A 26600-nucleotide genomic window follows, 5' to 3' on the forward strand; every position below is an offset into this window, starting at 1 on the left:
TCATGCTTTTATTTACTGCCGGGTTAAGTGATATGCTCCAGGATGAATTAGCACGCTTGGAGCCGGCTGAAAGCTGGGACGCCTTAGTAGCTAAGGTGCTGCGTTTAGACGCAAGGTTCGAGGCTCGTAAACACTCAAAAGCAATGTGTGCGCCACCCATGCATGTAACCAGGGCACCTGTGGTGATGGGGGAAGAGCCCATGGAGCTTGGGGTCTTTAAAAAGCTGCCTACAGAGGAAAAGAGCCGTAGGAGGCAGCTGGGCTTGTGTTTGTACTGTGGGAATGCTGGGCATTTTGCCAAAAATTGTAATGTGAAACCTTCCCAGCTTTCGGGAAAAGGCCAGCCCTAGTGCGACGTGAGTCCAACGCACTAGGGCTCCTCAAGCAGTCAACTGAGGGGAGGAAGCATGTTTTCGTACCCATTACATTATCTGTTGGGGGAAGGGAACTTGTTTCTACTTTGGCACTGCTGGACTCAGGGGCAACGGTCTCCTATGTAGATATTGAGTTTGCTAAGAAGCATGGCATTCCTAGAGTGCGCAAGGCATGCGACGTGTGGGTGGAAGGAGCAGATGGGAGACTGCTGGAGACTGGGGTGGTTAACCATGAAACCTCAGCAGTAACGTGGGAGGTGCAGGGAGTAACGGGAACGTTTGTGTGGGATATTACGAGCTTGCCTAGATATGATGTGATCCTGGGGATGGATTGGCTAGCTGTAGTAAACCCACAAGTAGATTGGGCAACACGTAAAGTGATCTTAAAGAGGCAGGACTGTTGCACTCTAAATGTTACTCATTCTGATATGGAGGGAGTGCCTGCTGAGTATGGGGAGTTCTCTGATGTATTTTGTAAAAGAGAAGCGGACAAATTACCACCGCACAGGCCATATGATTGCGCCATCAAGTTGGCAGAAGGTGCGAAACTGCCAGCAGGGAGGCTGTATGCCTTGACTGTACCGGAAAGGCAAGCTTTGCGGGAGTTTCTAGATGAAAATTTAGCCAAGGGGTTTATTCGCCCATCTAGTTCTCCAACTGCGGCACCAGTATTCTTTGTAGCCAAAAAGACTGGGGAACTTAGGCTGGTCTGTGACTATCGGATCCTAAACAAATACACCATTCGGGATAGGTACCCGCTCCCTTTAATCTCGGAACTGTTATCAAGGGTGCAAGGGGCTAAGGTCTTTACCAAGCTTGACCTGCGGGGGGCCTATAACTTAATCCGTATACGGGAAGGGGATGAATGGAAGACGGCATTTAACACGTGTTTCGGATGCCACGAGTTCCGAGTCATGCCTTTTGGGCTTTGTAATGCTCCTGCGGTATTCCAGAGGTTCATGAACGATGTGTTCAGGGACCTAATTGACCAATTTTTAGTGATTTATTTGGATGATATCTTGATTTTTTCTAAGGACGAGAAAGAACATCGTCAACATGTCAAGCAGGTTCTGCACCGACTGCGGGCTAATGGGCTTTTCGCCAAGGCTTCCAAGTGCGTCTTTCATGTGCCTGAAGTGGAGTTCCTAGGTCATGTAGTGTCAGGTAGGAAACTTAAAATGGACCCACATAAGGTTGACGCCGTCAACTCATGGCAGGAGCTGAAGACTAAGAAGGATGTACAAAGGTTCTTGGGTTTCGCTAATTACTACCGGGAGTTTATTCCGAATTTTGCAAAGCTCACGGTACCTTTGACGCAGCTTCTGCGCAAGAAACAGCCATTTGTGTGGGGGCGGGAAGCTCACGAGGCGTTTCTACAACTAAAGTCTAGTTTTCAATCGGACAACATACTAACCCATCCTGATGTTGACAGACCGTTCGTGGTAGAAGCGGACGCTTCTAGCTACGCGTTGGGGGCTGTATTGTCTCAGAAGGATTCCTCAGGGACCTTGCGTCCCTGTGGATTTTACTCGCGGCAACTAACACCCTTCGAGCAGAACTATACCATATGGGAGAAGGAGTTGTTGGCGATTAAGGTGGCGTTTGAGGTGTGGCGGCACTGGCTTGAAGGGGCACGGCACCAGATCGTGGTCAGATCTGATCACAAGAACTTAGAGCACTTGCAAACAGCAAAGAAGTTAAACCAGCGTCAAATCCGCTGGGCTTTGTTTTTCTCCAGGTTTAACTTCAAGGTGCAGTTCGTGGAGGGGAAGGCAAACTTGCGGGCCGATGCTTTATCCCGCAAGCCGGAATTTAAGACCAATGAGCAGGTAGTATGTCAGACCATCTTGCCTACTGCCTCTCTGTGTGTTGTAGATAATGAGCTTGGGTTACATGACCAGATCCTTGAGGCTCAGAAGGATGATGTGTGGACTCAGGAGCAACTGATGCTGCTCTCTGCAGGTAACCGTACCATACTGCCGCATCTCCAGGATCAAGACGGGGTATTGGTACGCAGGGGGCAGGTCTACGTACCAGTGGGGGCCCTCAGGTTGGAGGTGATTAGAGCCCACCATGACGAACCCATGGCTGGGCACTTTGGCAGGTTCAAGACCGTACAGCTTATCACCAGGAGCTACTGGTGGCCAAAGATGCGGCAAGACATTCTGCGCTTTTGTGACAGCTGCGCCGTTTGTCAGCAGAGTAAGACGCCTGTTGGGCGCCCCAGAGGGTTGTTATCGTCTTTACCTGTTCCGGAGAGGCCATGGCAAATCATTTCCATGGATTTTATTTCAGATTTGCCTAAGTCTGGGGGTTATACTTGTATTTGGGTGGTGGTGGATTTATTTAGTAAACTGGCTCATTTTATTCCTTGTTCAACCATTCCGGCGGCCCCTACGTTGGCCTTACTATTTACAAAGCACATCTATCGTTTGCACGGAGCACCCGAGGTGATTATTTCAGATAGGGCTCCGCAATTTGTGTCACGCTTTTGGAAACACTTCCATGAGTGTTTGGGGACTAAGTTAAACGTGTCTTCAGCTTTCCATCCGCAAACGGATGGACAGTCGGAACGGGTTAATGGGCTCTTAGAGCAGTATCTGCGTTGTTTTTGTTTAGATCAACCCACGGCTTGGGTAAAGTGGTTACCGGTGGCGGAATTTGCTTACAACAATGCGGTGCACACGTCTAGTCAGCATACGCCATTTGAGCTTACTTATGGTTTTCACCCACGGGGAGGTGTGGCGCCGTCGACCAATGTGGTCTCTTCGGACCCTGTGTACCGCTCTTCGGAAATGGCTGCATTGCATGATGTTGCCCGTCGCTTACTGTTGGAAGCTAAGGCAACGCAGAAGACTCAGGCTGACCGCCACAGGCAGGCAGGGGAGGAGTTGGAAGAAGGGGATTTGGTGTGGTTATCTTCCAAACATATTAAACAGGCTGGGGGAAAGTTTGCGCCTCGGTATTTGGGTCCCTTTCCTATCGTTAAAAAGATTTCTTCTGTTGCGTTTCGTTTGCGTTTACCGTCTAGTTTAAAGGTCCATCCAGTCTTTCATCGTTCGCTGTTGAAACTTGATACCTCTAGTCGTCGTGGTGCTATAGCGGAGGGTATCACTGCCACTTCTCCGCCATCGGGGGAGGAGGCCTTTGTGAGAGGGGATAGTGTTATGATTGAGCCTCATGGCTCTGTTACTGACAGACGTGGGCGTAAGACTCCTCGAGAGTCAGATACTCTCGAGGAGCGAGAGAGAAAAAGACTGCGAGACATATTTGCAGCACCATCTGACGAGGAGTCTTTCGAAGGGTTTACGGAGAGAATGGAGGAGGGGCTGGTTAGCTCAGAGGAGGATGAGATGGATTGGACTCGGGTAAGGGAGGAAGTGGGTGCCACTGGCCATGATGGGACAGAAGATGAATGGGGACCTTCAGGATTAGACCCATGGTTTAGCTGGAGGGATGGGACGGGATCCACAGCTGGAGATGCTGTTGGGCGTAGTCAGAGGTGTTCCAGCTCTGACGAGGAAAGTGATGAGGAAACGCCCGGGTTAAGGAGGACAGCTGACAGTGATGAAGATTTGTAACTGGCATAAAATGGGGCTTGGGAGCAATTGCAAATTGCGTTGGGCAAGGTAATCTGGGCAAACGCTTGGGATCCGTGTGTGTGTGGGACGCTTCCCTGAAGACTTGTGTGCTTTCCTGTGCTGTGACGTAAGTTGATTGGAATCCAGGGTCAGACGGCGGGAGGGATTGTGTGGGCATTTGTTTGTGCAAACCTGTGCTTACTCTTATTAGCTTGACCCTCCGTCGTCTTCTTGACGGACGCCATCTCCTGCTTTGAGAACTCGGACTGAACTGACCACGGCTTGTCTTCCCCCCTTCTTGGACTTGGAAAAACTACAAACGTCTGCTTCTGGCTTTGATCTACGGAACGGAACTGGTCTACTCAACTGCTACAATCCTTGGCTGTTTTACTCGTGTTGGAGATCCTGTCTGCTGTGTGTGTGTGTGGGGGAGCGACGCAAGTTACTCTAAGCACAGTGTTGGCAGCAGAGAGGAATCTGCTGCCAATTAGTTGCATCCTTTGTATCTTTTGTTCCTTGGCTTTCGTTTCGTTTATACCCAGGCTGAAGAAAGCAGTTTGTTTTTACCCGGATTAAACTCCGGTTTAATCCGGTTTATCTTTTGAACATTTACTTTTGCCCCTTTTTGCTCCTAAAGGCAAAAACTGCCTGGCCCTTGTGTTTTACGGGCATTTTTGAGTTCTGTAATCTAATAAACTCTGTTACTTTGAATCTTGTGGCGTTCTGTCCTTGACAGATTGCCCAACGCCCATAAAAAGTTTATTGCAGCAATAAACCCGTCAGGAAGACGATGGATGAGTTAAGGGCCAAAGTAGACCAATTGCAAACGGCTTTTACCGTTAGCCAAACAGCTCAGGCTGTGAAAGGACATGTTTTGACTCCTGAACGCTTTGACGGAACCAGGTGCAAGTTGCCAACCTTTTTGGCACAAGTGGAGCTTTATTTTTCTCAGCTCAGTGCTCATGCTTTTCCTACAGACACTAGCAAGGTGGCCTTTATTTTGAGTTTGTTGACCGGTCCCGCAGGACAATGGGCCACTAATTTAATTTTGGGAAATGACCCAGTCAAGGACAATTTGAATAATTTCAAAAAGTTGTTAACTGATACTTTTGGGGATCCTCTCCGCACGGAGAACGCTGGGTGGGCTCTGTATCGGTTGAAACAGGGAAAGGGGACTGTTTTGGATTACTTAAATAAGTTTAACCTGTATCGCCACCAGCTGGATTGGGGGGAAAATGCATTCATGCTTTTATTTACTGCCGGGTTAAGTGATATGCTCCAGGATGAATTAGCACGCTTGGAGCCGGCTGAAAGCTGGGACGCCTTAGTAGCTAAGGTGCTGCGTTTAGACGCAAGGTTCGAGGCTCGTAAACACTCAAAAGCAATGTGTGCGCCACCCATGCATGTAACCAGGGCACCTGTGGTGATGGGGGAAGAGCCCATGGAGCTTGGGGTCTTTAAAAAGCTGCCTACAGAGGAAAAGAGCCGTAGGAGGCAGCTGGGCTTGTGTTTGTACTGTGGGAATGCTGGGCATTTTGCCAAAAATTGTAATGTGAAACCTTCCCAGCTTTCGGGAAAAGGCCAGCCCTAGTGCGACGTGAGTCCAACGCACTAGGGCTCCTCAAGCAGTCAACTGAGGGGAGGAAGCATGTTTTCGTACCCATTACATTATCTGTTGGGGGAAGGGAACTTGTTTCTACTTTGGCACTGCTGGACTCAGGGGCAACGGTCTCCTATGTAGATATTGAGTTTGCTAAGAAGCATGGCATTCCTAGAGTGCGCAAGGCATGCGACGTGTGGGTGGAAGGAGCAGATGGGAGACTGCTGGAGACTGGGGTGGTTAACCATGAAACCTCAGCAGTAACGTGGGAGGTGCAGGGAGTAACGGGAACGTTTGTGTGGGATATTACGAGCTTGCCTAGATATGATGTGATCCTGGGGATGGATTGGCTAGCTGTAGTAAACCCACAAGTAGATTGGGCAACACGTAAAGTGATCTTAAAGAGGCAGGACTGTTGCAACTCTGTTACTTTGAATCTTGTGGCGTTCTGTCCTTGACATCTAACCTATATTTCTAATGTAAGGGAAATCTCTTAACAGGAGCAAATTACAGGGAGCGGTCCACTCCCCTGTTTAAGGAGCTCCACTGGCTGCCGTTTATTTTCCGGACCCAATTCAAGGTGCAGGTGTTGACCTACAAAGCCCTGAACGGTTTGGGACCCACTTACCTTTCTGACCGCATCTCCCCCTATGAACCCGCACGATCCCTTCGTTCATCGGGGGAGGCCCTCCTCTAGCTTCCGCCTCCATCACAAGTGTGGTTGGTGGGGACGAGGGAGAGGGCCTTCTCCGTGGCGGCCCCCCGGCTCTGGAATGCGCTCCCCAGGGAAATTAGGCAAGCTGCCACCTTGGAAGTGTTCAGGAAGAGCCTAAAAACCTGGCTCTTCAAACAGGCCTTTGAAGAAGTACCGCCCACTGTATGCTAAACACTTGTACTAGCGGTTTCTTCTGACCAGTTGTACCTGCTGGTTAACTCCTTGACATAGCCTCAGAGTTCACCCCAGTTTAAGGCTCTTCCCATGACCTTGTAGCACCTTAATTTCCTTCTTGTTTACAAGTTTCACTCAGTGCACTTTGCCCAGCTCATTTTATGTTTTTATTGCTGTGGTTTTCATGTGTTTTATAATGATTGTGATTTTTTAATGCCTTTTAAATTTATTTGTGTGTTTTTGTATTTGATATTTATATTTGATATCACTGTATGCTGGTTTTATATCTGTGAGCCGCCCGAGTCCCTCTGGGGAGATGGTGGCGGGGTACAAAAATAAAATTATTATTATTATTATTATTATTATTATTAAATCTAACCTCATATTTCAAATGGCAAGAAACAATAAATGCAAGGAAATTTTAAATGTGTCTTATCCATCAACATGGTTCATGAAGGAAATGCAAAAACAGAATTTCCCCAAGAAGATGACAACCTAAGACTGTGCTCAAAGTTCTCTAGTGAGGAAACAAAACATACATTCATTCATTCTAACTGTAGAAAAAGTGTGATAACATTCTCCTCAACATACAACAGGACAATACAGCCAGTTGATAAGCATAATAGCTTGCTGTTTTCTATTTGAGAAAAAGTCCTCCCCAGGCTTAAAACAAACACATGGAACCTAAAATTCTGATTAAATTATGGTCATGATCCATACAATTCATGGGTCAAGAATCTCTCACTAGAGAAAACCCCTACAGTATAAGGCATACAAAGTAAGGTCCTTCTAGGTCCGGGGAAATTATGTACATAGTCCTTGGATCTAGGGAAGTTGTTTACTTCTGCTCAGAACCAATATGTACAACAACATCTAGAAAACAGGAATGGGAAAATCTGATTTGAAATTCTTATTGTAACCTAAGGCTAATAGCTAGCTCTCCCTTTTTCTACCCATACGATTCCTTTAAAAATAATGTTAGTAGAAGAACTGAGCTCTTGGAGAAAGAATAGGATCTTTTAAAAATATATGGGGTGGATGCACAGCTTTATATACACATACATAAACATTCATTATATAGAATCGCTGGACACAATGCAGCTAAAATATAAAGGTATGTATAAATCTATTTAATTTATTGACCGTCCTATTGAAATAAATGAGACTTAAATATGCATAAATAAATAAAACCTGTTTACTGTCGACATCACCAACATAACTTGAAACATATTACCTTGTGTATATGCTGAGATCATCTTCTGAAGGAGATTCTGAGAGATTAATACCATATACATCTTTTATAGGCTGTACTACATTCTGAGGAGGAAAAGAGACAGAGATCCCAGTAAAAATTAGTCTTGGACTCCATGCTTGTTTAAACATTTATAACTTCTTTCTCCTAAAGGCAAGGTGACTTCCAAGACAGCAACATTAAAAAATAAAACATATTGCATGGTAATCATGCAACACAATTGACTCAGCAGCCACAAAGAACCGCAAATTTGACTTCAGCAGCTGCTGTCTTTTTAAAAGATGCCAGTTTTATATCTCAACTGCTACAAAGATGATTTCACAGTCTTCTCGAATTGCTGTGCAATCTATCTTCCATAACACAGGCAACAGTAAAGCCTTCATTTGCCTTAGTAGTTTAACTGGTCTGACATAAAAAGGTGCTTTTCGAATCTCAGCAGGTGGTGCTTTAAATATATTTTATTTTAATTAATTTGAAATATACTGATTAATTTGTTCTATGGCAAAAGAAGTAATAGGGAAATGTGTTTGTGTATGAAAAAAGAAAAGAAAAATGCAAATTTTGAGTTCTCAGATGAAAATGTTTAGAGATGCTACATCAGCGGTTCTCAACCTGTGGGTCCCCAGGTGTTTTTGGTCTCAGCCAGTTTACCAGCTGTTAGGATTTCTTGGAGTTGAAGGCCAAAACATCTGGGGACCACAGGTTGAGAATCACTGTGCTAGATCATTTGGGGTAAACATTTCACATCCTTTCAGTTTAGAAAAGAATTTAGGAAAGAACGGCTATTTTTGTGTGAGGTATAGTACACAGGAATAAAACAATGGTAATTTCTTTTGAATTTTCTAATGATTTTATTTAATGAAACTGCAGAACTGTGTAATAAGTATAAATTAGTTGCAGCATTAAATTATATTTCAGTGCTGGATGTGTCAGTATAACAAGCCTTCATCTTTTAATCTTATCCTTCAAGAAATTCACCGACATTTATTTCTTTCAAATTCCTGGAATGTTTTCATATTTTACTGTAGCTTATAGATAGATAGAAGAGCAACTCAGCTAACAGTTCCCTAAATCATTTTGGTAAGTACCAAAATAAAAGACCCCCCCCCTCTCTCTCTCTCTCTCTCTCTCTCTCTCTATATATATATATATATATGAGAGACAGTCTTAATTAATTAATTAATTTTTGCTCCCAAAAATGCACTTGGGTCTTATTTTCAGGGGATGTCTTATTTTTCCATGAAGAAGAATTCACATTTATTGTTGAACAAAAAAATTAACATTTATTATATACTGTACAGTACTTGTCATCACAAACCAGCATGACAAGACAAACTGTGAATCCTATCACGAATTTCTTGTTACTACCATTATTTCCATGTACAACAATCTATGGTATGTACATTTACCAATCCTGCATGCTCTGGTGTTCTGTTCCGCGGGCATGCTTCACAACAAAAACTTTGCTAGGTCTTACTTTCAGGGGAGGGCTTACGTTTAGCAATTCAGCAAAACTTCTACTAGGTCTTATATTCAGGAGAGGTCTTATTTTGGGGGAAACTGAGTATATAAGAATGTGAAGTTTGGAAGTGGAAAGGAACACTGCTGACTTTTATTGTGATTTTCAGATGCTAACCTTAAAATGTCTACATCTAAACAAATACAGATAGGGAAAATAATATAAATGAGGAAAAGGAATGAGAATATGAGAATATGACCAGAAAAAAACAGGGAGGGACAGAAGAACGAGGAAAGCATACTGCCAAGAAGCAGAGGCAAGAAGTCTTTCTTGTTGAAGAGGGCCATGAAAGAAGTAATCCCACCCCATTACTCCTCCTTTGCCGTAATTAAAGGGAAAAGGCCAGCCTTGCCCTCCCTGAGGTCAAGTGGAGCGGTGGAAACAGTATCTGTTACTCTAATGCAGAAGATGTAATATAAAAATGAATTTATCTCTCACAACTTTACATCAGATCCTGTAGTGCAGCTGCTTAGAATGATGAATGATTTGGGTCAATCTGACAACCCTTGGAAATAGTGAATATTCTCCAAACAATACCACATTCCCCCAGAGCAAGCAGACTATATTCAGGCACTGATTGTGGAGCAAACTAGCCAGAGACGTGAGATCCCTCTCTGGTTTTCCCTTTTTTCCAGCTCAAATGGCATCATAATTGGCATTCATCCTACTAGGAATTGTCTGTGTTCATTCCCTCTGCCATTTAAAAATCCAGGCTGCAATTTAAAATTGCTAAGCTGTCTCCGGTTATTGTGTTTTATAAATCTTCATTCACATCCCCAGATATTGAGCTATTATAATGGTTCTGAAGAACACAAAAGCATCATTTGGCAAAATTAGTGCTCAAATTTGGAACTTCTTTATTAAACCATATTTCTACATTAAGTCAATCCCCTGTTAACCCATTTTTCATTCATAGTTCACTTACCTAGATTACTTTAAGAGCCTGATACAAATTAGTCCTTAACAATAGATTTTAAGCTTGAAATCTAATGAGTTATAAGATGTTTATTTCAATAACTTTTAAAGAAATACAGATGCTTCTGAAGACCCTATTTCAATGTTTATGGCCTCCACACACACACACACACACACACACACACACATATATATATACACACACACACATATACATACACACACACACATATATATACATACATTATAATCTTCCTATCTAGTGAGTGAAATATCTCAAACGCACTACACAAGCCAGACATGTATGTCCAAGCAATCTTAAATGCATGTGAAACACAACTCCAGAACCTACACATAGGTTAAAACTATGACTTACTTCTGTTATTTTGGTATTATCTCCTGTATCTGTTATTTTCACAGGTGTTGAACGCTGAGACACAGCCCCCTCGTCTTCCTTATCTGTCCCAGAATCATCCTCAGAGCTGCTTGACACAGCCTCTTCACTGGGGGGTGGGGGAGCACTAGCCGCCGTTTTGCGCTGCAGCACAGTTTCTTCTCTGTTACTTTTGTTCCTAAGATAATAAGAGTAATTATGCATTAGTTTCTTTCACTACAATTGCAATGAGCCATTAGCAAGGCAAGGGCAAGACAAGGCTAATTCTCTTTCTTAGGTGGGCCCAATATTTAGCTTTGTCTAGATCTCCCATTAAAGGATTGGGAGTGAGGTAGGATTAAATGCTCCCTTTCTTACGTTTGTTTCTTGGGTTTTCTTCTCTCTCGAGCAAATCCCACCAGCCATGCTTTACACGGCTACCGTTTATGACAACAAATCCTGACCAGGAAAGGATAATTTGTGCAGAGATAGGAAGTAACAGATTAAAGTAATGCTCTAATGGAACAAGAAAAACAAGGGCATAGTGAAGGTATCTTTCTAAAGTACTGAAAGAAGTGATGACAATGTTGAGTATGTTCAAGTAATAAATAGTTTATTTTAGTTATTTGGTTGTTTTAAATATAATTTCAAATCCTGGCTTTAGAAGCATTTGACTTTTTTTTAGTCTGAAGGTTAGTATAAATGAGGCCAGGAGTGTAGTGGGTAAAAAGAAGAGATGGGGTTGATAAGTGGCACAACTTAATGGTATAGGTTGACAAACTACAACCTTCTCCTTGGACTACATATCACACCAACCATAAACAAACAGAAAACTGTGGGATTTGTATAAATCTGGAAAGTGCCAAGCTGGCGAAGACAACTTAAATTCCCCAAACAGCACTTTGAGAGCACCAACAAGAAATCTGCCATTGTGGGCAATGATATTAACCAAACTAATGTCAATGTGTTGTATGTTTTCCAGGCTGTATGGCCATATTCCAGAAGTATTCTCTCCTGACGTTTTGCCCACATTTATGGCAGGCATCCTCAGAGGTTGTGATGCCTCCATCAGTTCTATAATTCCTAATGTTAATGTTGAAATAAGCACCTTATGTTGAAACCTAATGGGTTTAACCCTCTCCACTCTACTTCAAGAGAGATCATTAATTAAGTAATTAATGAATTTACTGTACTTAAACCCCGCCCTTCTCACTCCTGAGACACAGTAAAACACAGTACAGTGTTCCCTCACTATTTCGCGGTTTGCTTTTCACATCCTCGCTGTTTTGCAGGAGAGAAAAGGGAGAGAAAGGGAGGCTAAAGCAGCTTTGTTTTTGCCTCACAAGGCATGTGTGTGCTTGAGAGGCGAGGACAGAGACGCTACTTGCCAGTGAGATTGTATAGCATCCCTACTTTGCAGATTTTCACTTTTCGCGGGTGGTCCTGGAACGTAACCCCCACAATAAGTGAGGGAACACTGTATTATAAAATGATAAAAACATATACAGTGTTCCCTCACTTATTGATGGGGTTAGGTTCCAGGACCACGCGCAATAAGTGAAAATCCGCAAAGTAGGGACACTATATTTATTTTAATATTTATACATTATTTTAGAAGTTATACACTATTTTAAGTCTTTATCAACCAATCGTGTGTTGATAAATCGCCTCCTTCTCCTCCCGTTGCCGCTTGGGCTCCTTTTCTCTCCCTTTGGCTTCTCCTTCCTCCCTTCATTAGGCTCTAAATTGTAATTTTTTATGATTTATAATAGTCTTTTAGAGTTTATTGAAAACCGCGAAACAGCGAATCCGCGAAAAGTGAACCGCGAAGTAGTGAGGGAACACTGTACATATCAATTATAAGTAATCTTTCAGATGATTAAAACATATCAAACATCTAACACCAACTCAACTTTACCAACATTAAACCAATTGCTTTCACCGTTTTTATACAGCTTCCATCATAGTTCTGGGTCATGTTAATCCCCAAACACTTGCTTAAATAGCCAGGTCAAGATTTTCCCTGAAGCTTAAGAGTGAGGGTGCTGTTCTTATGTCATTGGGGAGAGAGTTCCACAACCACAGGGCTACCATCGAGAAGGTCCTATCTCCCGTCCCCGCCAATCACGCCTGCAATGGGGGTGGGATGAGAGCAGAGCTTTCTGAGAAGATCTTAACAATTGTGCCGGATCATAAAGTGTGAATGAAAGAGAATGCTAAGGCTTCTCTGGTAACATTCCAATCTTTGGGTCTGGTCAAAGGTAAAAGCTGGACACCAGTAGTGGTGGGCAATCTTCATGTCAAAGGGAAGGTTTAGGAAGGGAGCACACAGACTTGCAGACTACTCCTGATTCTGAGTATTCAGTATTATTGGAATTATTGACTATGAAATGGGAGGAAGTCTATGTTTCGCTCTTTCTCATTCCATCCAGGTCATGAGTTAATCTGCTAGGGGAAGTCTGAGTATGGACCTGGAAGATGGAAACAAGGACAAAACAGTCCTGAAGAATTTTAAATCAACATCAATTATCTGTCACAGGGCTTCACAAAATACTCCACAAACTCTTCTATATCAGTCCATTTTTTGCCACTTTTTGTTCCATTGGCCTGTCAGAGCGTTAGTCCCTGGGTTGATTTTTAACTGTTCCTAACAAACTACTCTTTGCTTTTTATTATTATCACTATACAGGACTATTTGAACTTTTTTGTCATTCTTTTGTGGACACTGACTACCACATCTTAAACCGAGCTACAAAAAACGCTCAATTAAAATGGCTTTATTATTGGAGAGAATTATACTGCAAATACAACAGATAAAGTCTTTCAAGATACTTACAGTAGAATCCTAGAAAACTATAAATTGCTAGCTAGTGAACAATATGTACAGTGTCTCCAGACCAGGAGAAGAACATTTTGATACCGTTACACTTTGGGGAAAAAAACCCTAAAAAATTGGAGCTGTTTCAAGCAAATAATACAACTGAACTAGTCTACTGCTTCTGAAATATTAAGCATATAGTTTCACTTTAGGATTCTGAGAAAAGATAGTCATTGATTTTATGCACATACTGAAGTAATTTCTTCCTTAGAAATACAGAATGTGCTTTTGGCAAATAGGGTTTGAGAGACAAACAAGAGAGAAGTAATAACGAAACTGCATCAGGATGATCCTTAAAGAAAAGGATAGCAACCAGAAATCGAAGAGGACAGATTTAAAGAATTAAAGACCTCAGAACAGATTCTTACACACAGTCAAAAGGACAAGGAGTTCTTGTATTTCAAACACAGCAATCATGAAGATACAAATGGGAACTATTTTTTACAAAGCATTACAAAAATTCAAGAATAACTGGAAAGAGCAATACAAGTTCAGAGACGTCCCAGCACAAAGTTAAAAACAGTTACTACAGCAGATCACAGAAATTATTTTTTTCCACTACTTGCTAGCACTTATGAATTCTGTTTGGAAAGTAATTTTATTTGTACATGCAAGGAAGAAGCCTCAGATCCACTAAAATTAATATGGAAACTGTAAAACACCTCTGAGCATCACTACTGCAACATATATAATCAGTAATTTGGTTATGAAGGGATGTGTGTAGTAGACACTACCATATTTCCAACCTCCAACTATCAGAATGCCATTTATATACAAAGGGTAGTACACAAAAAGGGAACACAACTGCCTTTTTCAGACAGTATAAAGAGAAACAAGAGGAACAGGAAACATTGTTACTGATCTCCTTTCAATATAAACAGGAAGTGAATTAATACTGTATTTCAGCAAACAATTAGATAATTGTTGGGGTTGGACTGGATGGCCCACAAGCTCTTTTCCAACTCTATGATTGTATAACTAAATCATTTGAGGCTCTGTAGCCAACCATTTTTCACAAGGGAATGACTATATCTTAATGAGACCCCAGGTTGAGAACCACTGATGTAAGATAATTAATAGGTTATGTTTTTATTTAATTTTTGTTCAATTTTTTCAATGTTGTTGTTTCCTTTTGTTATTTGATTCGTTTGCTTTTGTATTTTTTATTTGTGAATGCGTTTGGCAATGAATGTTTGCCATTTTTTGTTGGAATCGGCCCTGAGTCCCCTTGGGGAGAGAGGGCAGAATATAAATACATTTTTAAAATTATTATTTATTTTCCTATGCTTTCTTATTGAAATTTTTGAGGTTTTCTTAATCCAAGATCCTGAATCAAGGATCTAAAGTAACAATGTTTTGTGTGCATTTTACCCAAGCGCCTTCTAAATCTTATCTACAGCAGGAAACATTGGCCATTTTGATTGATAAATCTAATTTAGGGATTTCATATAATTATGTCCAACATTAATGTAGAATTTGTGTAAGTAAAGAAATAAAACAAACAACATATATAAAAGGGTATAAAACCATACATTTTCTTACCCCAAAACAGATTTTCCAGTTTCATCAGGTTTACGTACAGTAAATGGGCTGGGATCAATGCCAATGTTCTTAGGCATAAAATCTCTGAAGAAGAAAAAAGGAAGGGGGAATCAGTAATTCAAGAAAAAGTTCAGTTACCTCTGTGAAAACAGTTTCTTGTTAAACAGAATGAACAGTTACATCAGGCACAATTTAAGATCCAATATGGATTAAGAGATTGGAGGGGTTTAAATCTTTCCGAGTCATAAAGCCCACTGGGCAACCTTTGGGTAGGTATCAGTTTTACTTATAATCTGTACAGGTCATTCTTCACGTTTCAGTTAATTATTTTAATGTTTTAATTTTTTCCTGTCGTATTTACTTTGTTATCAGTTGTCTTGGGTTCCATAATAAGACACAAATCAATCAATCTCTGCCTAACTTACTTCATAAAGCTGTAAGGAGAAAAAAAATAAGGAGGATAGCCATGTATACTACCTTGAGCTCCATAGAGAGAAGGTAGGACAGAAATTGAAGGAAGAAATTACTCTGTACCAAAAAGTAAAGTAGAAACAAACCAAATTATGTATGATGATGACATTGCTAAAATACATATTCAGTGCATAAACCAACATTTGTTGTAGTTTAAATTAATAAATATTGGCAATGTAAAAATATGAAATAGCTTCAATGAACAATGCACATTGGTGTAAAGTAGGAGGGGGAGGACTATAGTTAACGTAAGAAATCTTTAAAGTTGGTTTGGGCTAAGAAGTGTATTTATGTTTGGGCTAACTGTCTCAAAGACCCAATATTATATATTTAATAAATGGTGTTGCTGTGTATAAGAAACACAGGATAGGACTCACTTCTTTATAGCTGAGCAACATGAACAGGTGACTGCACCTATTCTCAAATGAACAGCATCTGAAAATAGTTCTATGGTGGAGGCGGCTATATATCAGGATCAACATCCAAATAATCCTATTCTGTCTGTTGGTGCATAAGCTTCCTCAAAGAAGAGGCTAGACAATGGTATGTGGAAATACTGCATTAGTTCAATGCTATAGAAGCAGAGTTGCACCTGTGGCTTTTTTGTGCATGACTGCATAAGTGCAATATGTGTTGTTGTCTATTGTCCATAGTCACAACTTTAGTTGACCATGGAGATGTGCACTCACATTTGGTTGCAGATGTATGTGAATTTTAACAGCCCATTTTCTCCTGTATAAGTCTGCAAATGGAATTTATGCTACTTAATGAAAGTCACTTTTGAAATTACAGAAGCTGACTCAAAATTACATGTTCAAAAATAAAATAGGCCTACCGTGTTGAATTTGTCATGGCCAAGCAAAACGTTTCATCAAAACTGCTAAGTTCATAAGGCCGAAAAAATTCATTATGAATGTCAACTTCTTCATCAAACTTATGAAATTTCTTCACCATTAGCTTCCTTCTATTTTCAGCACATATCACTAAAAAAAACACACAGAAAAACATCTAATTCCAAAGGAAATCTCTTATAAGTAAGTACATCTTGAAATTACAAGTAAGTAGGAGTGTGCATGTGTGTACAACCACAGGGAGAGACGGGTAATAATAAATGTATTATTATTATTATTATCATTACTGTCGAAGTATTGTGAACTGTTAATTTCTCTTCATTTCAACATCTTTACATTAATTTACCTGACTAATCTCAGCAGTGGGTATGAGAAAAAACCTACTGCAGCACCATTTTATGTCACTGATTTGATATAGGTATAGGCAAACATGTATTTATTAATTTATACTTCGGGCGGTGGGGGGCGCTGCTAACTAAAGTGGTTTTTGAAAAATGAGGAGTGCAAAAAAGCAGAGCTATAACCCCCTAAACAGCAGCAACACACAGTATAATACTCAATTAATTGAACTAATATTTAAAATGTCAAACACCACACCCACATGAAGGACTGAATGGAAACTGATCCCTCAATAAACACTGGTGTCTCTAGGAATTCAGCTACATTCAGGATTTGCATTACTGGGCCACTGTCAACGTCCCAACCGGAGTCTTTGAAGGCCCCACTGCTGATACTGATGCTTCAAGCTTGTGTGCCAAATGCACCTATTCCTTGAGATGTCAGATCTGGCCATGACAGTATATGACTGAGTTACATTTCATTTGGATTACTGTACAATGCCTGTGTTTAGGGCTACGGTTGAAGAATGTTTGCTAACTTCAGCTGGTCCAAAGAGTTGCAGCCAGATTGCTAACTGAGGGATGGCTAAACAGATCACACAACTTCTTTGATTGCTAGAGCTCTAGTGGGACAGCCACCAAGAAGGTCCTCTCTGACATCCCCACCAACCATTCTTGAGAAAAGCCTCCCCTGATGATTTCAGAACACAGACCAGCTGGCAGTTTGTTTCTGGGCACAACTCAAAGTGCTAGTTATGACCTATAAAGCCCTATATGGATCACATCCAGGCTACTCGGTTCACTATGTCTCCCCGAACGAGCTAGCCCAGGCTCTGAGACCATCAGGAGAAGCCCTCTCTCAGTCCCACCAGAAATACAAGCATGGTTGGTGGGAATGAAAGAGCCTTCTCGGTAATTGCCCCTGGATTCTGGAACCTTCTTTCCCAGGGAAGCTAAAATGTCTTGCCCCTTTACTGTCCTTTCCTCAGCAGACTGAAACCTTTTTGGTTAGACAGGCTTTTAAAACAGAAATATTTAAAGAACAAGCTCAGGGGAGCTGTGCTGTTTTACCTGAACTGTTCATATCTTTTTAAAGGACATTTTTTTTCTTGCATTCTGGTTTGAATTATTTTAGTATTATAATCAGTTTAATGCTATTTTATTATTTGTATATTTTAAACTGTATTTTTTAAAAGATATGAATGACTTTGAGTTCCTATGTTGGGGGAAAAGGGGGAACAGAAATAAATGACAACAACACTTTAGGTAAGAGAAATATTTTGTTTTATGCAATTATTAGTTTAATGATTTTTATGTTGCTGTTGTAAGAAAATTGTGCTCATTCTTTAAAATAAGTAAAAAAATGAAACTTACCTTCATCGTAAGGGAGTGGTAAGTATTTCAGTACACCTGGAGTCCACCAGAAAGTGTAGCTTAGAAATAGAACAAAAAGTACAATCTTTTTTAAAACGTTCTGAAAGATCTCCTGAAGCTGCATACATCAGTCTGTCTCTTTTGAAACCTGTTGTGCCCAGAGCTGCCTTTCATAACAACTGTATGATGTACATACTCCTTTTAAATTTCCCCTCAATATCCACTGCTTTAATCCTTATAACCTACTCAAACTAAGAGTACCTCTACACATTCTAGGATTAATGCTCAATGCTATGGAATCACGGGAGCTGAAGTTTGGTGAGACACCAATACTCTTAGGCAGAGAAAGCTAAAGACCTTGTTAAGTTACAGCTTCCATAATTCCATATAAATTCTATAGTGTAAATACACCCTAAGTCTAATTTTGCCCTGCTATAAATTACACAACAGGTCAACTCCAAATTACATTATTTCTAGAGTGGTGATTCACCCTAAGTAAAGTAATAAACTTCCCCATTTACTTTTATCTCAGTTTTGAGCTCCCCAGAGAAGGGACCTGATCTTTCTTTTTATGAAAATATACCCATACTTGTATATAAGTGAAACTACCAAAAGAGAAAGAAAACAAAGTTTTTTTTTCGTGTCAGGAGCAACTTGAGTTGCCTCTGGAGTGAGAGAATTGGTCGTCTGCAAGGACGTTGCCCAGGGGACGCCTGGATGTTTTGATGTTTTTACCATCCTTGTGGGAGGCTTCTCACATGTCCCTGCATGGAGCTGGAGCTGATAGAGGGAGCTCATTCGCGCTCTCCCCAGGTGGGATTCGAACCTGGCAGACTTCAGGTCAGTAACCCAATCTTCAAGTCACGAGGCTTTAATCCACTACTCCACCGGGGGCTCCTTAACAAATAGTTTAAGAGAAGCCTTGTCAGAATAGACCAGGTAGGCTTCCTATGTAGCCTAACAATCTGATCACACAGTTGCCAATGGGAATTCCAGAAGCTGGGCATAGGGATAATGGTCTTCTCTCTCTGTTTAACACCTTTTCAGAAGGATTGCTTTTGACATATAATATTGTATATGGGCCTGACACCAAATAAGGACAGATAGGCTCATCCTACATGAATTGCTCTAATAATCTTTAGAAGCCATCCATTTTAGTCATATTTTAATTTTTTCCCCTTTGTCTTGAATCCTGACAACATGTAACCACTCACCACATTTGTAATAACTTGCACTAAGATAAAAAGTGTAATACATTTATTGGCCTAATTAAAGTTCTGAGCTTTCAGGGAGGGGAGAAGGGTTAAGGCACAGTAGCATCAATATCTAGGGGGGGAAAGCAGAATATAGATTTCTACTCAATAGAGACTGATATGCAAAACAGATTAACAGCCTCATTCTATGTATCTGGAGGCTTCCTGCCTCTTTGAGTGGCTTGCTGTTTCATTTTTTGATCTCAACATCCTGCAAAGTATGGGACCCACATAATGAAGGAGCTGTTTTCTCACCAAAAGCCTTTATGTCAGTCACAGTCCAAACACTAGGTCCCACACAATAGGCTTCCATTATGCCAGCTTGAATGGATAGAAGTTGAGCATTTACTGTGTACTTCTAAGTTGTGGCAATCTGTCTACTGGAAATGATGCAAGACCTTTAAACTCTTTTACCTTTTGACTCATGTTTGCCTCATTTTTTCAGGAAAAAATAGTTGTTTTAATGGTTGTTGTTTTATTTTGTTTGATCAGTTTTGCTCCATTTGCACTTTATGTGTTGCTTATAGCTCTCTGTGTAACATTTTAAAGAAATGCTTTCTAATAAAACCAGACAACACAAATTTCTGGACATTTACTTTTTATCTTGAAGCATACATCTAGACAGATTATTTTTAAAAAACTAAGTTTAACATTCAGATCTTTATCTCCACTCCATAATCCTCTCAAATGTGCCAGGATCCTCCCACTTAATAAAATAGATTGGAAGGGGTAGTACTTTCACAAATGCTAAAATGTATATTTAGAGCACATAAAATTGTCTTTGAGCTCTTAAATTATCTGTATATTTCATAGAGCAATAATTACCTTCGCCTTGTCTGAAGAAGATTCATTGTGTCCTTCTGGTGCAAGTAAAAATCAGTAGGAAGCTCCCAGAGGTGAGGCTTCCCTTCCTCAGGCTGAAATACTCCCAGGAACAGATTAATTGAATCTTGCCTATCAGCATCTAGAAGAGATGTGTCATTTACATCACACATACACATACCAATGATTGATGTATTCATTTTTATCATTTGGAGCAAGGGAAGGCAAATGAATGTCCTTCAGATGTTCTGGAGTACAACTGTCATGCACCAGTCAATTCAGACAATTATTATGGGGCTCAAATTTGAAACATCTGGAGTTTTCTTACCTCTGGTTTTGAGGACTGAAATCGGCTCTTATCAATTTCAAGCCTAAAGGATTTTATGCAGATAAATTTGTGGGTGAATGGTTGTGTTATTTGTCTTCAGGTTTTTTACTGTATTATGTTGTTGTATACTCATTCAGTCGCTTCCGATTCTTCATGACTTCATGGACCACCCCACGCCAGAGCTCTTGTTGGCCATCACCACCCCCAGCTCCTTCAAGGTCAAGCCAGTCACTTCAAGGATACTATCCATCCATCTTGCCCTTGGTTGGCCCCTCTTCCTTTTTCATTCCACTTTCCCCAGCATCATTCTCTTCTCCAAGTTTTCCTGTCTTCTCATTATGTGGTCAAAGTACTTCATTTTTGCCTCTAATAACCTTCCCTCCAGTAAGCAGTCAGGCATTATTTCCTGGAGTGTGGGCGGGTTGGATCTTCTTGCAGTCCAAGGCACTCTCAGAATTTTCTTCCAACACCACAGTTCAAAAGAGTCTATCTTCCTTCACTCCTTACTAAATTATGGCAAGCCTTAAATGGCTATCATGTAATTTCCTTGGCAAGATTTTTGTCTTTGGGTTTCTATAGCCAACAGGTTATTCTAACTCTGTTCTTTAGAATCATAATCCAATACTCAAACCACTATACCATGTTGCCTCTGTGAGTGAATTATATGACTCCACATATTTTTTTGCAGAGAGTCATCTTCATTTAGCTCCTATCCCCATTCTTCATAAAAAAAAGTCTAACTTAGTAGAAAGAGGATGGAGATAAGCTAGTACTGACAGAAATCTTTGATACATTGGATCCGAAGCCATCCCATACTTCCATATGTCGCCAGCAAGAGAAGAAGAAATAAGCTACCATTCGACCTGTCAGCTTCCCATCCTGCAATTGTTATTTTTAATTATTTGATAGCTTTGGACTAAGATGTAGATGCATCATATATCACATTTCAAGTACTAGTCATGGTTTAGTCTTCTCCATCTTCTTCTGCTTAGTCAGACCTTGGTAGGAGAGGAAAAACAGCAGCAAAAGTTTCTGCAATTGAAAAAACCCCAGGTGGAACCTTCTCTTTGCATGCACAGATTCAACTGTCTCACAACTATCATCCCAAGGATGCTAGAAGTGTTGTTTTTTTTAAAAAAAAATAGGGGAACTAAAATGATAAAAGATAACCCTTCCCAGTGCATTTGTAAACCTCTTTCCTCCACCTATCAGTCATTTCAGTTCTCATTTCATTTAGGGTATCTTGCTTTGGAACCCATCTCTCTCGAAGAAAAGAGTGACAGTCCAAAATGAAATTGTAGAATTAGCTAAGAATAAGACTGAGGAAATGTACATCTTAAGGTCCTCTCCAAAATTAAAGAGATTTTGTTTTTGACAAAATTTCCCTGAAATGTCCACCAAGGAACACAAGGGTCAAATTTTCAACTTCCCCCACTTATCTGATTTAGGTGCAAGAGCAACCTTTAATTTAATCACGAAGTGAAATTGACATTATTTTCTGATTTGCTTCCTATTTTAAAAGAACCAACAACAGTCTTGTCCTCACTCCACTCTCACCACAAACATGAGCAAAGCCCAACAGGGAACTCTGAAAGGCATTTTGAACCAAAAATAGGTTTGGTTTTTTTTTTAAGTGGGAATGGGTGACCCAGAAGGGCGGTATGGCTCTCAATGTCCCTGCTGAACAACAAAACTGCCCAATTTCTGACTATTGCCCACTCTGGGATGGAGACTATAATTACATCAAAAGATGTGCCACAGTTTTAGAAAAGTACACAAAACTGAAAAATTCAATTGGCATTATATAAATAGGAAAAAGATAGCAGCACGCCAATAAACAAGTGTTGCCTCAAAGAATTAGTGTTGACTGTTCAAGTGAAAATAGGTTACCAAACTAATTGTTTCCAACAGATAAACAATGCTTTAAAATTTTTATTTCATTAAAAAGAAGCAATGCAAATTGAAGCATGGATGAAAATGGCTGTAGTTCTCACTTAGCAACAGGTCCAGAAAGTAAACACTACATTTAGAAAAATCCTGCATAGCCATTAAAAAAATCATCATTGTATCTACGTGTGGTATAGCACATTTTTGTATGATGTTTACAGAAAGAGACATAACCAGAACTAATGAGCCGAAGTAATTAAATTTGTCTAAACACTTCAGTGCCCCCACAAACCCTCAAATACCAGGCGTAGTGTGACTAGAACGGAGTGCACAAGGATTAACAAGATGAAATAATCAGATCACCGGCTAAAAGGAAATTGATAACCCAGTCCTGCTTCTGGATAAATGAACTGTTTTAGATTCCAGAAATCTCTAACATGAAATGTGGTATTATTAACATTTCAAATTTGCAGTGATCATTGCCCTTTCTATACAGATCAGAAATGTCGTTTTAAAATTGGCTCTTCTAATTTACCTGACAACATTAAGTGAAAGAACTCACATTTATAATGTTAGAATAATCACATTTTTAACATTGCTAGCTATTTGGAAAGGACACTTTTAAAAATAAGATCAACAGAAATAACACAATTCCTTGTTTTAATAATTCCGGAGTTTTCTTGGTTTGGCACCTAACATTTTTCAGTATCTACCTTACACTTGGAAAGCCACAAACCCTTGAAAGGCTACTTATCTCCAGTGATGGACAAACTCCATTCTGCTTAATTTGGGATTGGCATGATATTAATAAGATAACTTTTATATCATTATTCATTCTAACCTATATATGTTGCATTTATTTTGTGAAATTCTGTCTACCACCTTCTAAGAAGTAAGTTTGTAAATAGTGGGTGGACTGTTTGGCCAAAGGCTTTCATGGTCGGAATCACTGGAGTGTTGTCTAGTTTCCGGGTTATACTCCATTATACTGCTTAACTACCATCAGATCCTTTGAAGATGCCAGCCACAAATGCAGGTGAAACGTCAGGAGAAAATGCTGCTAGAACATGGCCATACAGCCTGGAAACCACACAACACTCCAGTGGGCCGAATGCTTTTCCCTTTTGGATATTCTCAGCTAAAATATATCCCACCTGTGGGAACAATATAAGGGGAAGAAAACACAACAGAAGATCCTCTTGGCTAAGAGCCACCTCACTTGTTGAGTTTAAGATCACCTGGGGAGGCCCTGCTCTCGACCCCACCTCCTTCTCAAGCGCAACGGGTGGGGACGAGAGACAGGGCCTTCTCAGTGGTGGGCCCCCGGCTGTGGAACTCCCTCCATAGCAATATTAGATCAGTCCCCTCCCTCCTAACCTTTAGGAAGAGAGTTAAAAACTTGGCTTTGGGAACAGGCCTTTGATAAATAGCACACGTTTTATGTCTGTTTCAATTTTAATAATTCTATTCCATGTCTGTGTTTTTATGCCCAAGGTACTGCATAAGTGCCATTTGTAAGCCGCCTTGAGTCCGCCTCAGGGTAGAGAAAGGTGGGATATAAATGTAGTAAATAAATAAATAAATAAATAAATAAATAAATAAATACTCTCCCCTAGGAGCCACAACTGGTACCAACGTCGGTTTCTTTTTCATGCCAGGTGAACATAAGGCTTTCTGTTGAAGCTTTTGGTGTTTAATTTCCTTTTAAACATGTAAATGCTTTTAAAACTCTGCTCTTTAAAACTCTGTTTGAATGAACTATTCTGTTTTTATCTTGTACAAGAATTATTTATTGTAATTTAGAATTGTTGAAATTATGTCATGATAAAGTTAAAGGAACAGAAATATTTTTAATAAACAAACAAACCAAAAGGACATCTAGCTGTGAACCATTGTGCTGCTGTTACTGCATTATAACACCAATGTCCTTCCTTCTTTAGGCCTTAATGCAGTATCTGTACTACTAATTTTGAAGTTTGGCCTGACCCAAATACTCTGTATGCTGTCATTATCTTAGCTTGACCCAATTTTAGTTTTATCATAAAAATTCAAAAAACACTAGGTGGCTAGTTGTTAAAGTTCTTTTTAAAAACATAGTTCTCACTTTGTGAAGACTGACTGCTGTTAGTAATTACTATAACACAACAAGGGGGATATTTATGCAGGGAGTATTAGCAAGCAATTGGAGGGGAGGCTGCAGAAAGTGAAGACATTCTACCTGAAAGGTAGTGCAATTTACCTGAAAATGCATTACTGTAGTATCTTGAAAGAGTTTGCATAATATCTTTCGAATGCTGGGTCCAGGGTGCTATCTTTCTGTAGGTTTTTACTCGGTGAACAAGCTGAGAACCACCATACTGGAGTGACAGGGTATCCCCATGGTCTTCATACAATTCTTCAAACAATCTAAACCAAAAAGAATGGTGAGGAATTCCCACATGGGGAACACAGCATACTATGGACCATTTCCTAGGCATGCAATAATAATAATAATAATAATAATAAAACTTTATTTATAACCCGCCACCATCTCCCCAATGGGGACTCGGGGCGGCTTACATGGGGCCATGCCCAGACACCATACAATATAACAAAATAAAACAATATATCATAACACAATATAATAGTACAAAAATAATCATATACATTACAACACAGATCAGAGCAGACAAGAACACATCAGGACACAGAGCTAATTCAAACTTTCAAAAGCAGGGTGATGTGACACAGTGGGTCCAGGGTTGTACCCTGTCCAGGGTGGAGGTTACCCTTATACTTGCCCTGGAGATATAGGAGATTCCTAAAGAAATGTAAGGACCTTATTCTTTTGATGGTGGAAAATCATCTTCCTTTGCTCCCCCACTTCCAAATGTGGGAAGACAAGAAGAATATTTTACTATTATGTCTGCAACATGGAAACACTCTTGGGCTCACTTAGAACACTGCAGATTGGTGATAGCCAAAAATGTCTTTATTCAGTTTCATTTGGTGCACCAGGCACAATTTCTTTTTAGTTAGGAAGATTTTTCTAGAGTGACTCATGCCTTAATCACCACTCATTTAAACAAATGCAATGTTTTCTTGGGACTCCTTAATGAAAAATGTGGTGGTTAGACCTTTTGTATTCCACAATACACCAAATCAATTGGCATCCAGTTTGTTTCTAGGCTCAATTTAAGGGAATAATTTCACCTTCAAAGTAGCAATTGGTTCAGATATCTGAAGGACTGCCTTCTTCGACATAAACCTATCTATGACTTATAATCAACATAATTCCATTATTTGTCACATTACCTAGAAAGTACCTGAGGCCTTATAGTAACACCTGAACTGTTGGGATGTTCCAGCCAAAGGAACTGGTTCTTTCTTTATTATGCTTCAGACAGGTTATAAAGCTAGTCCTATCCTGTCAGCATTTTAATACTTTGTTTTGTTACTCTTTAATTCCATTTAAAATGCGATTTTTCTTTGATCCTTGGTTTTTGTAAGTTCAAAAGCCTTCAGCGTATATCGTCTTAGTTCTCTCCCAGGGCGAACATGCAATTTATAAATCTACCACCATCTTCTCCCTCTCCTCCATTCTAAAGATATATAAAGGCAATTCATGCCTATGTTGCATGCTAGTTTGGAGAGGTTTTCAACTGAAAAAATAAAACATTTATTTATGATCACTGACAGTTCTTTAAGTATGTTGGGCATCACAGAACCAGAGATAATGTCATAAAAGAACAAAGTTAGAAAGAGGCCTCTGAATTATTACACAAAATTTGCACCTGAAGTTGGATGTTAATACTATTTTTGAATTTTAAAGTTTTATTATACAGGAAAACATAACATAAAGCTGACTACACTATTACATATAAATGATCAGATTAAAAAATGTAAGTAAACAAAAAACCTGTGAGTAAACAACAAAAGTCACAAACAAAACAAGATATACAATGACATAAACTGAAGGATCTGCAGTGAATCAGATTTCCAGGAGCTAAAAACAAATATTCCTATTGACCTTAAATGATACACAGTAACAAGACAAGTGTCAACAACAAGTAACAACAAAAAGGAAAAATGCTTAATTTATATCCATTTTTACAGGAAAAAAATTGTATAAACCTTACCTAACAGCATCTGTATCAAACAGCAGGTTGGGTTTGTCAATCAATCCTAAAGAATAAAGCTGATAGGCCAATGCACATTTCCCAACCATAAACTGGGCTGTGTTTGTGCGATCCAGACAGTCTACACAATTAGTTCGAAGAATTCCAGTCTAAGAAAGAAATGAAACATACACAAGGCCTATAATTTGAAATAGCAAATTATTCTTTAGGATATAATTATGTGGGGTAAGATACA

General features: G+C 40.0%; 1 protein-coding gene across 1 annotated transcript in view; it reads right to left on the bottom strand.

Annotated features, from left to right (window-relative positions):
* fig4 (FIG4 phosphoinositide 5-phosphatase) overlaps positions 1-26600 on the bottom strand; it is a 75857-nt gene that overhangs the window by 5322 nt on the left and 43935 nt on the right. Inside the window, exons 14-21 of the mRNA XM_003215643.4 lie at positions 26366-26514; positions 24487-24653; positions 20036-20174; positions 17958-18016; positions 16230-16377; positions 14924-15007; positions 10507-10702; positions 7679-7761 (exon numbers count right to left, since the gene is read on the bottom strand). Of these exons, the coding sequence (XP_003215691.2) occupies positions 7679-7761; positions 10507-10702; positions 14924-15007; positions 16230-16377; positions 17958-18016; positions 20036-20174; positions 24487-24653; positions 26366-26514 (1025 nt within the window). The remainder of the gene's footprint in view (positions 1-7678; positions 7762-10506; positions 10703-14923; positions 15008-16229; positions 16378-17957; positions 18017-20035; positions 20175-24486; positions 24654-26365; positions 26515-26600) is intronic.

Source organism: Anolis carolinensis, chromosome 1 (genome assembly GCF_035594765.1).
Source record: "Anolis carolinensis isolate JA03-04 chromosome 1, rAnoCar3.1.pri, whole genome shotgun sequence".
Taxonomy (NCBI): Eukaryota; Metazoa; Chordata; class Lepidosauria; order Squamata; family Dactyloidae; genus Anolis; species Anolis carolinensis.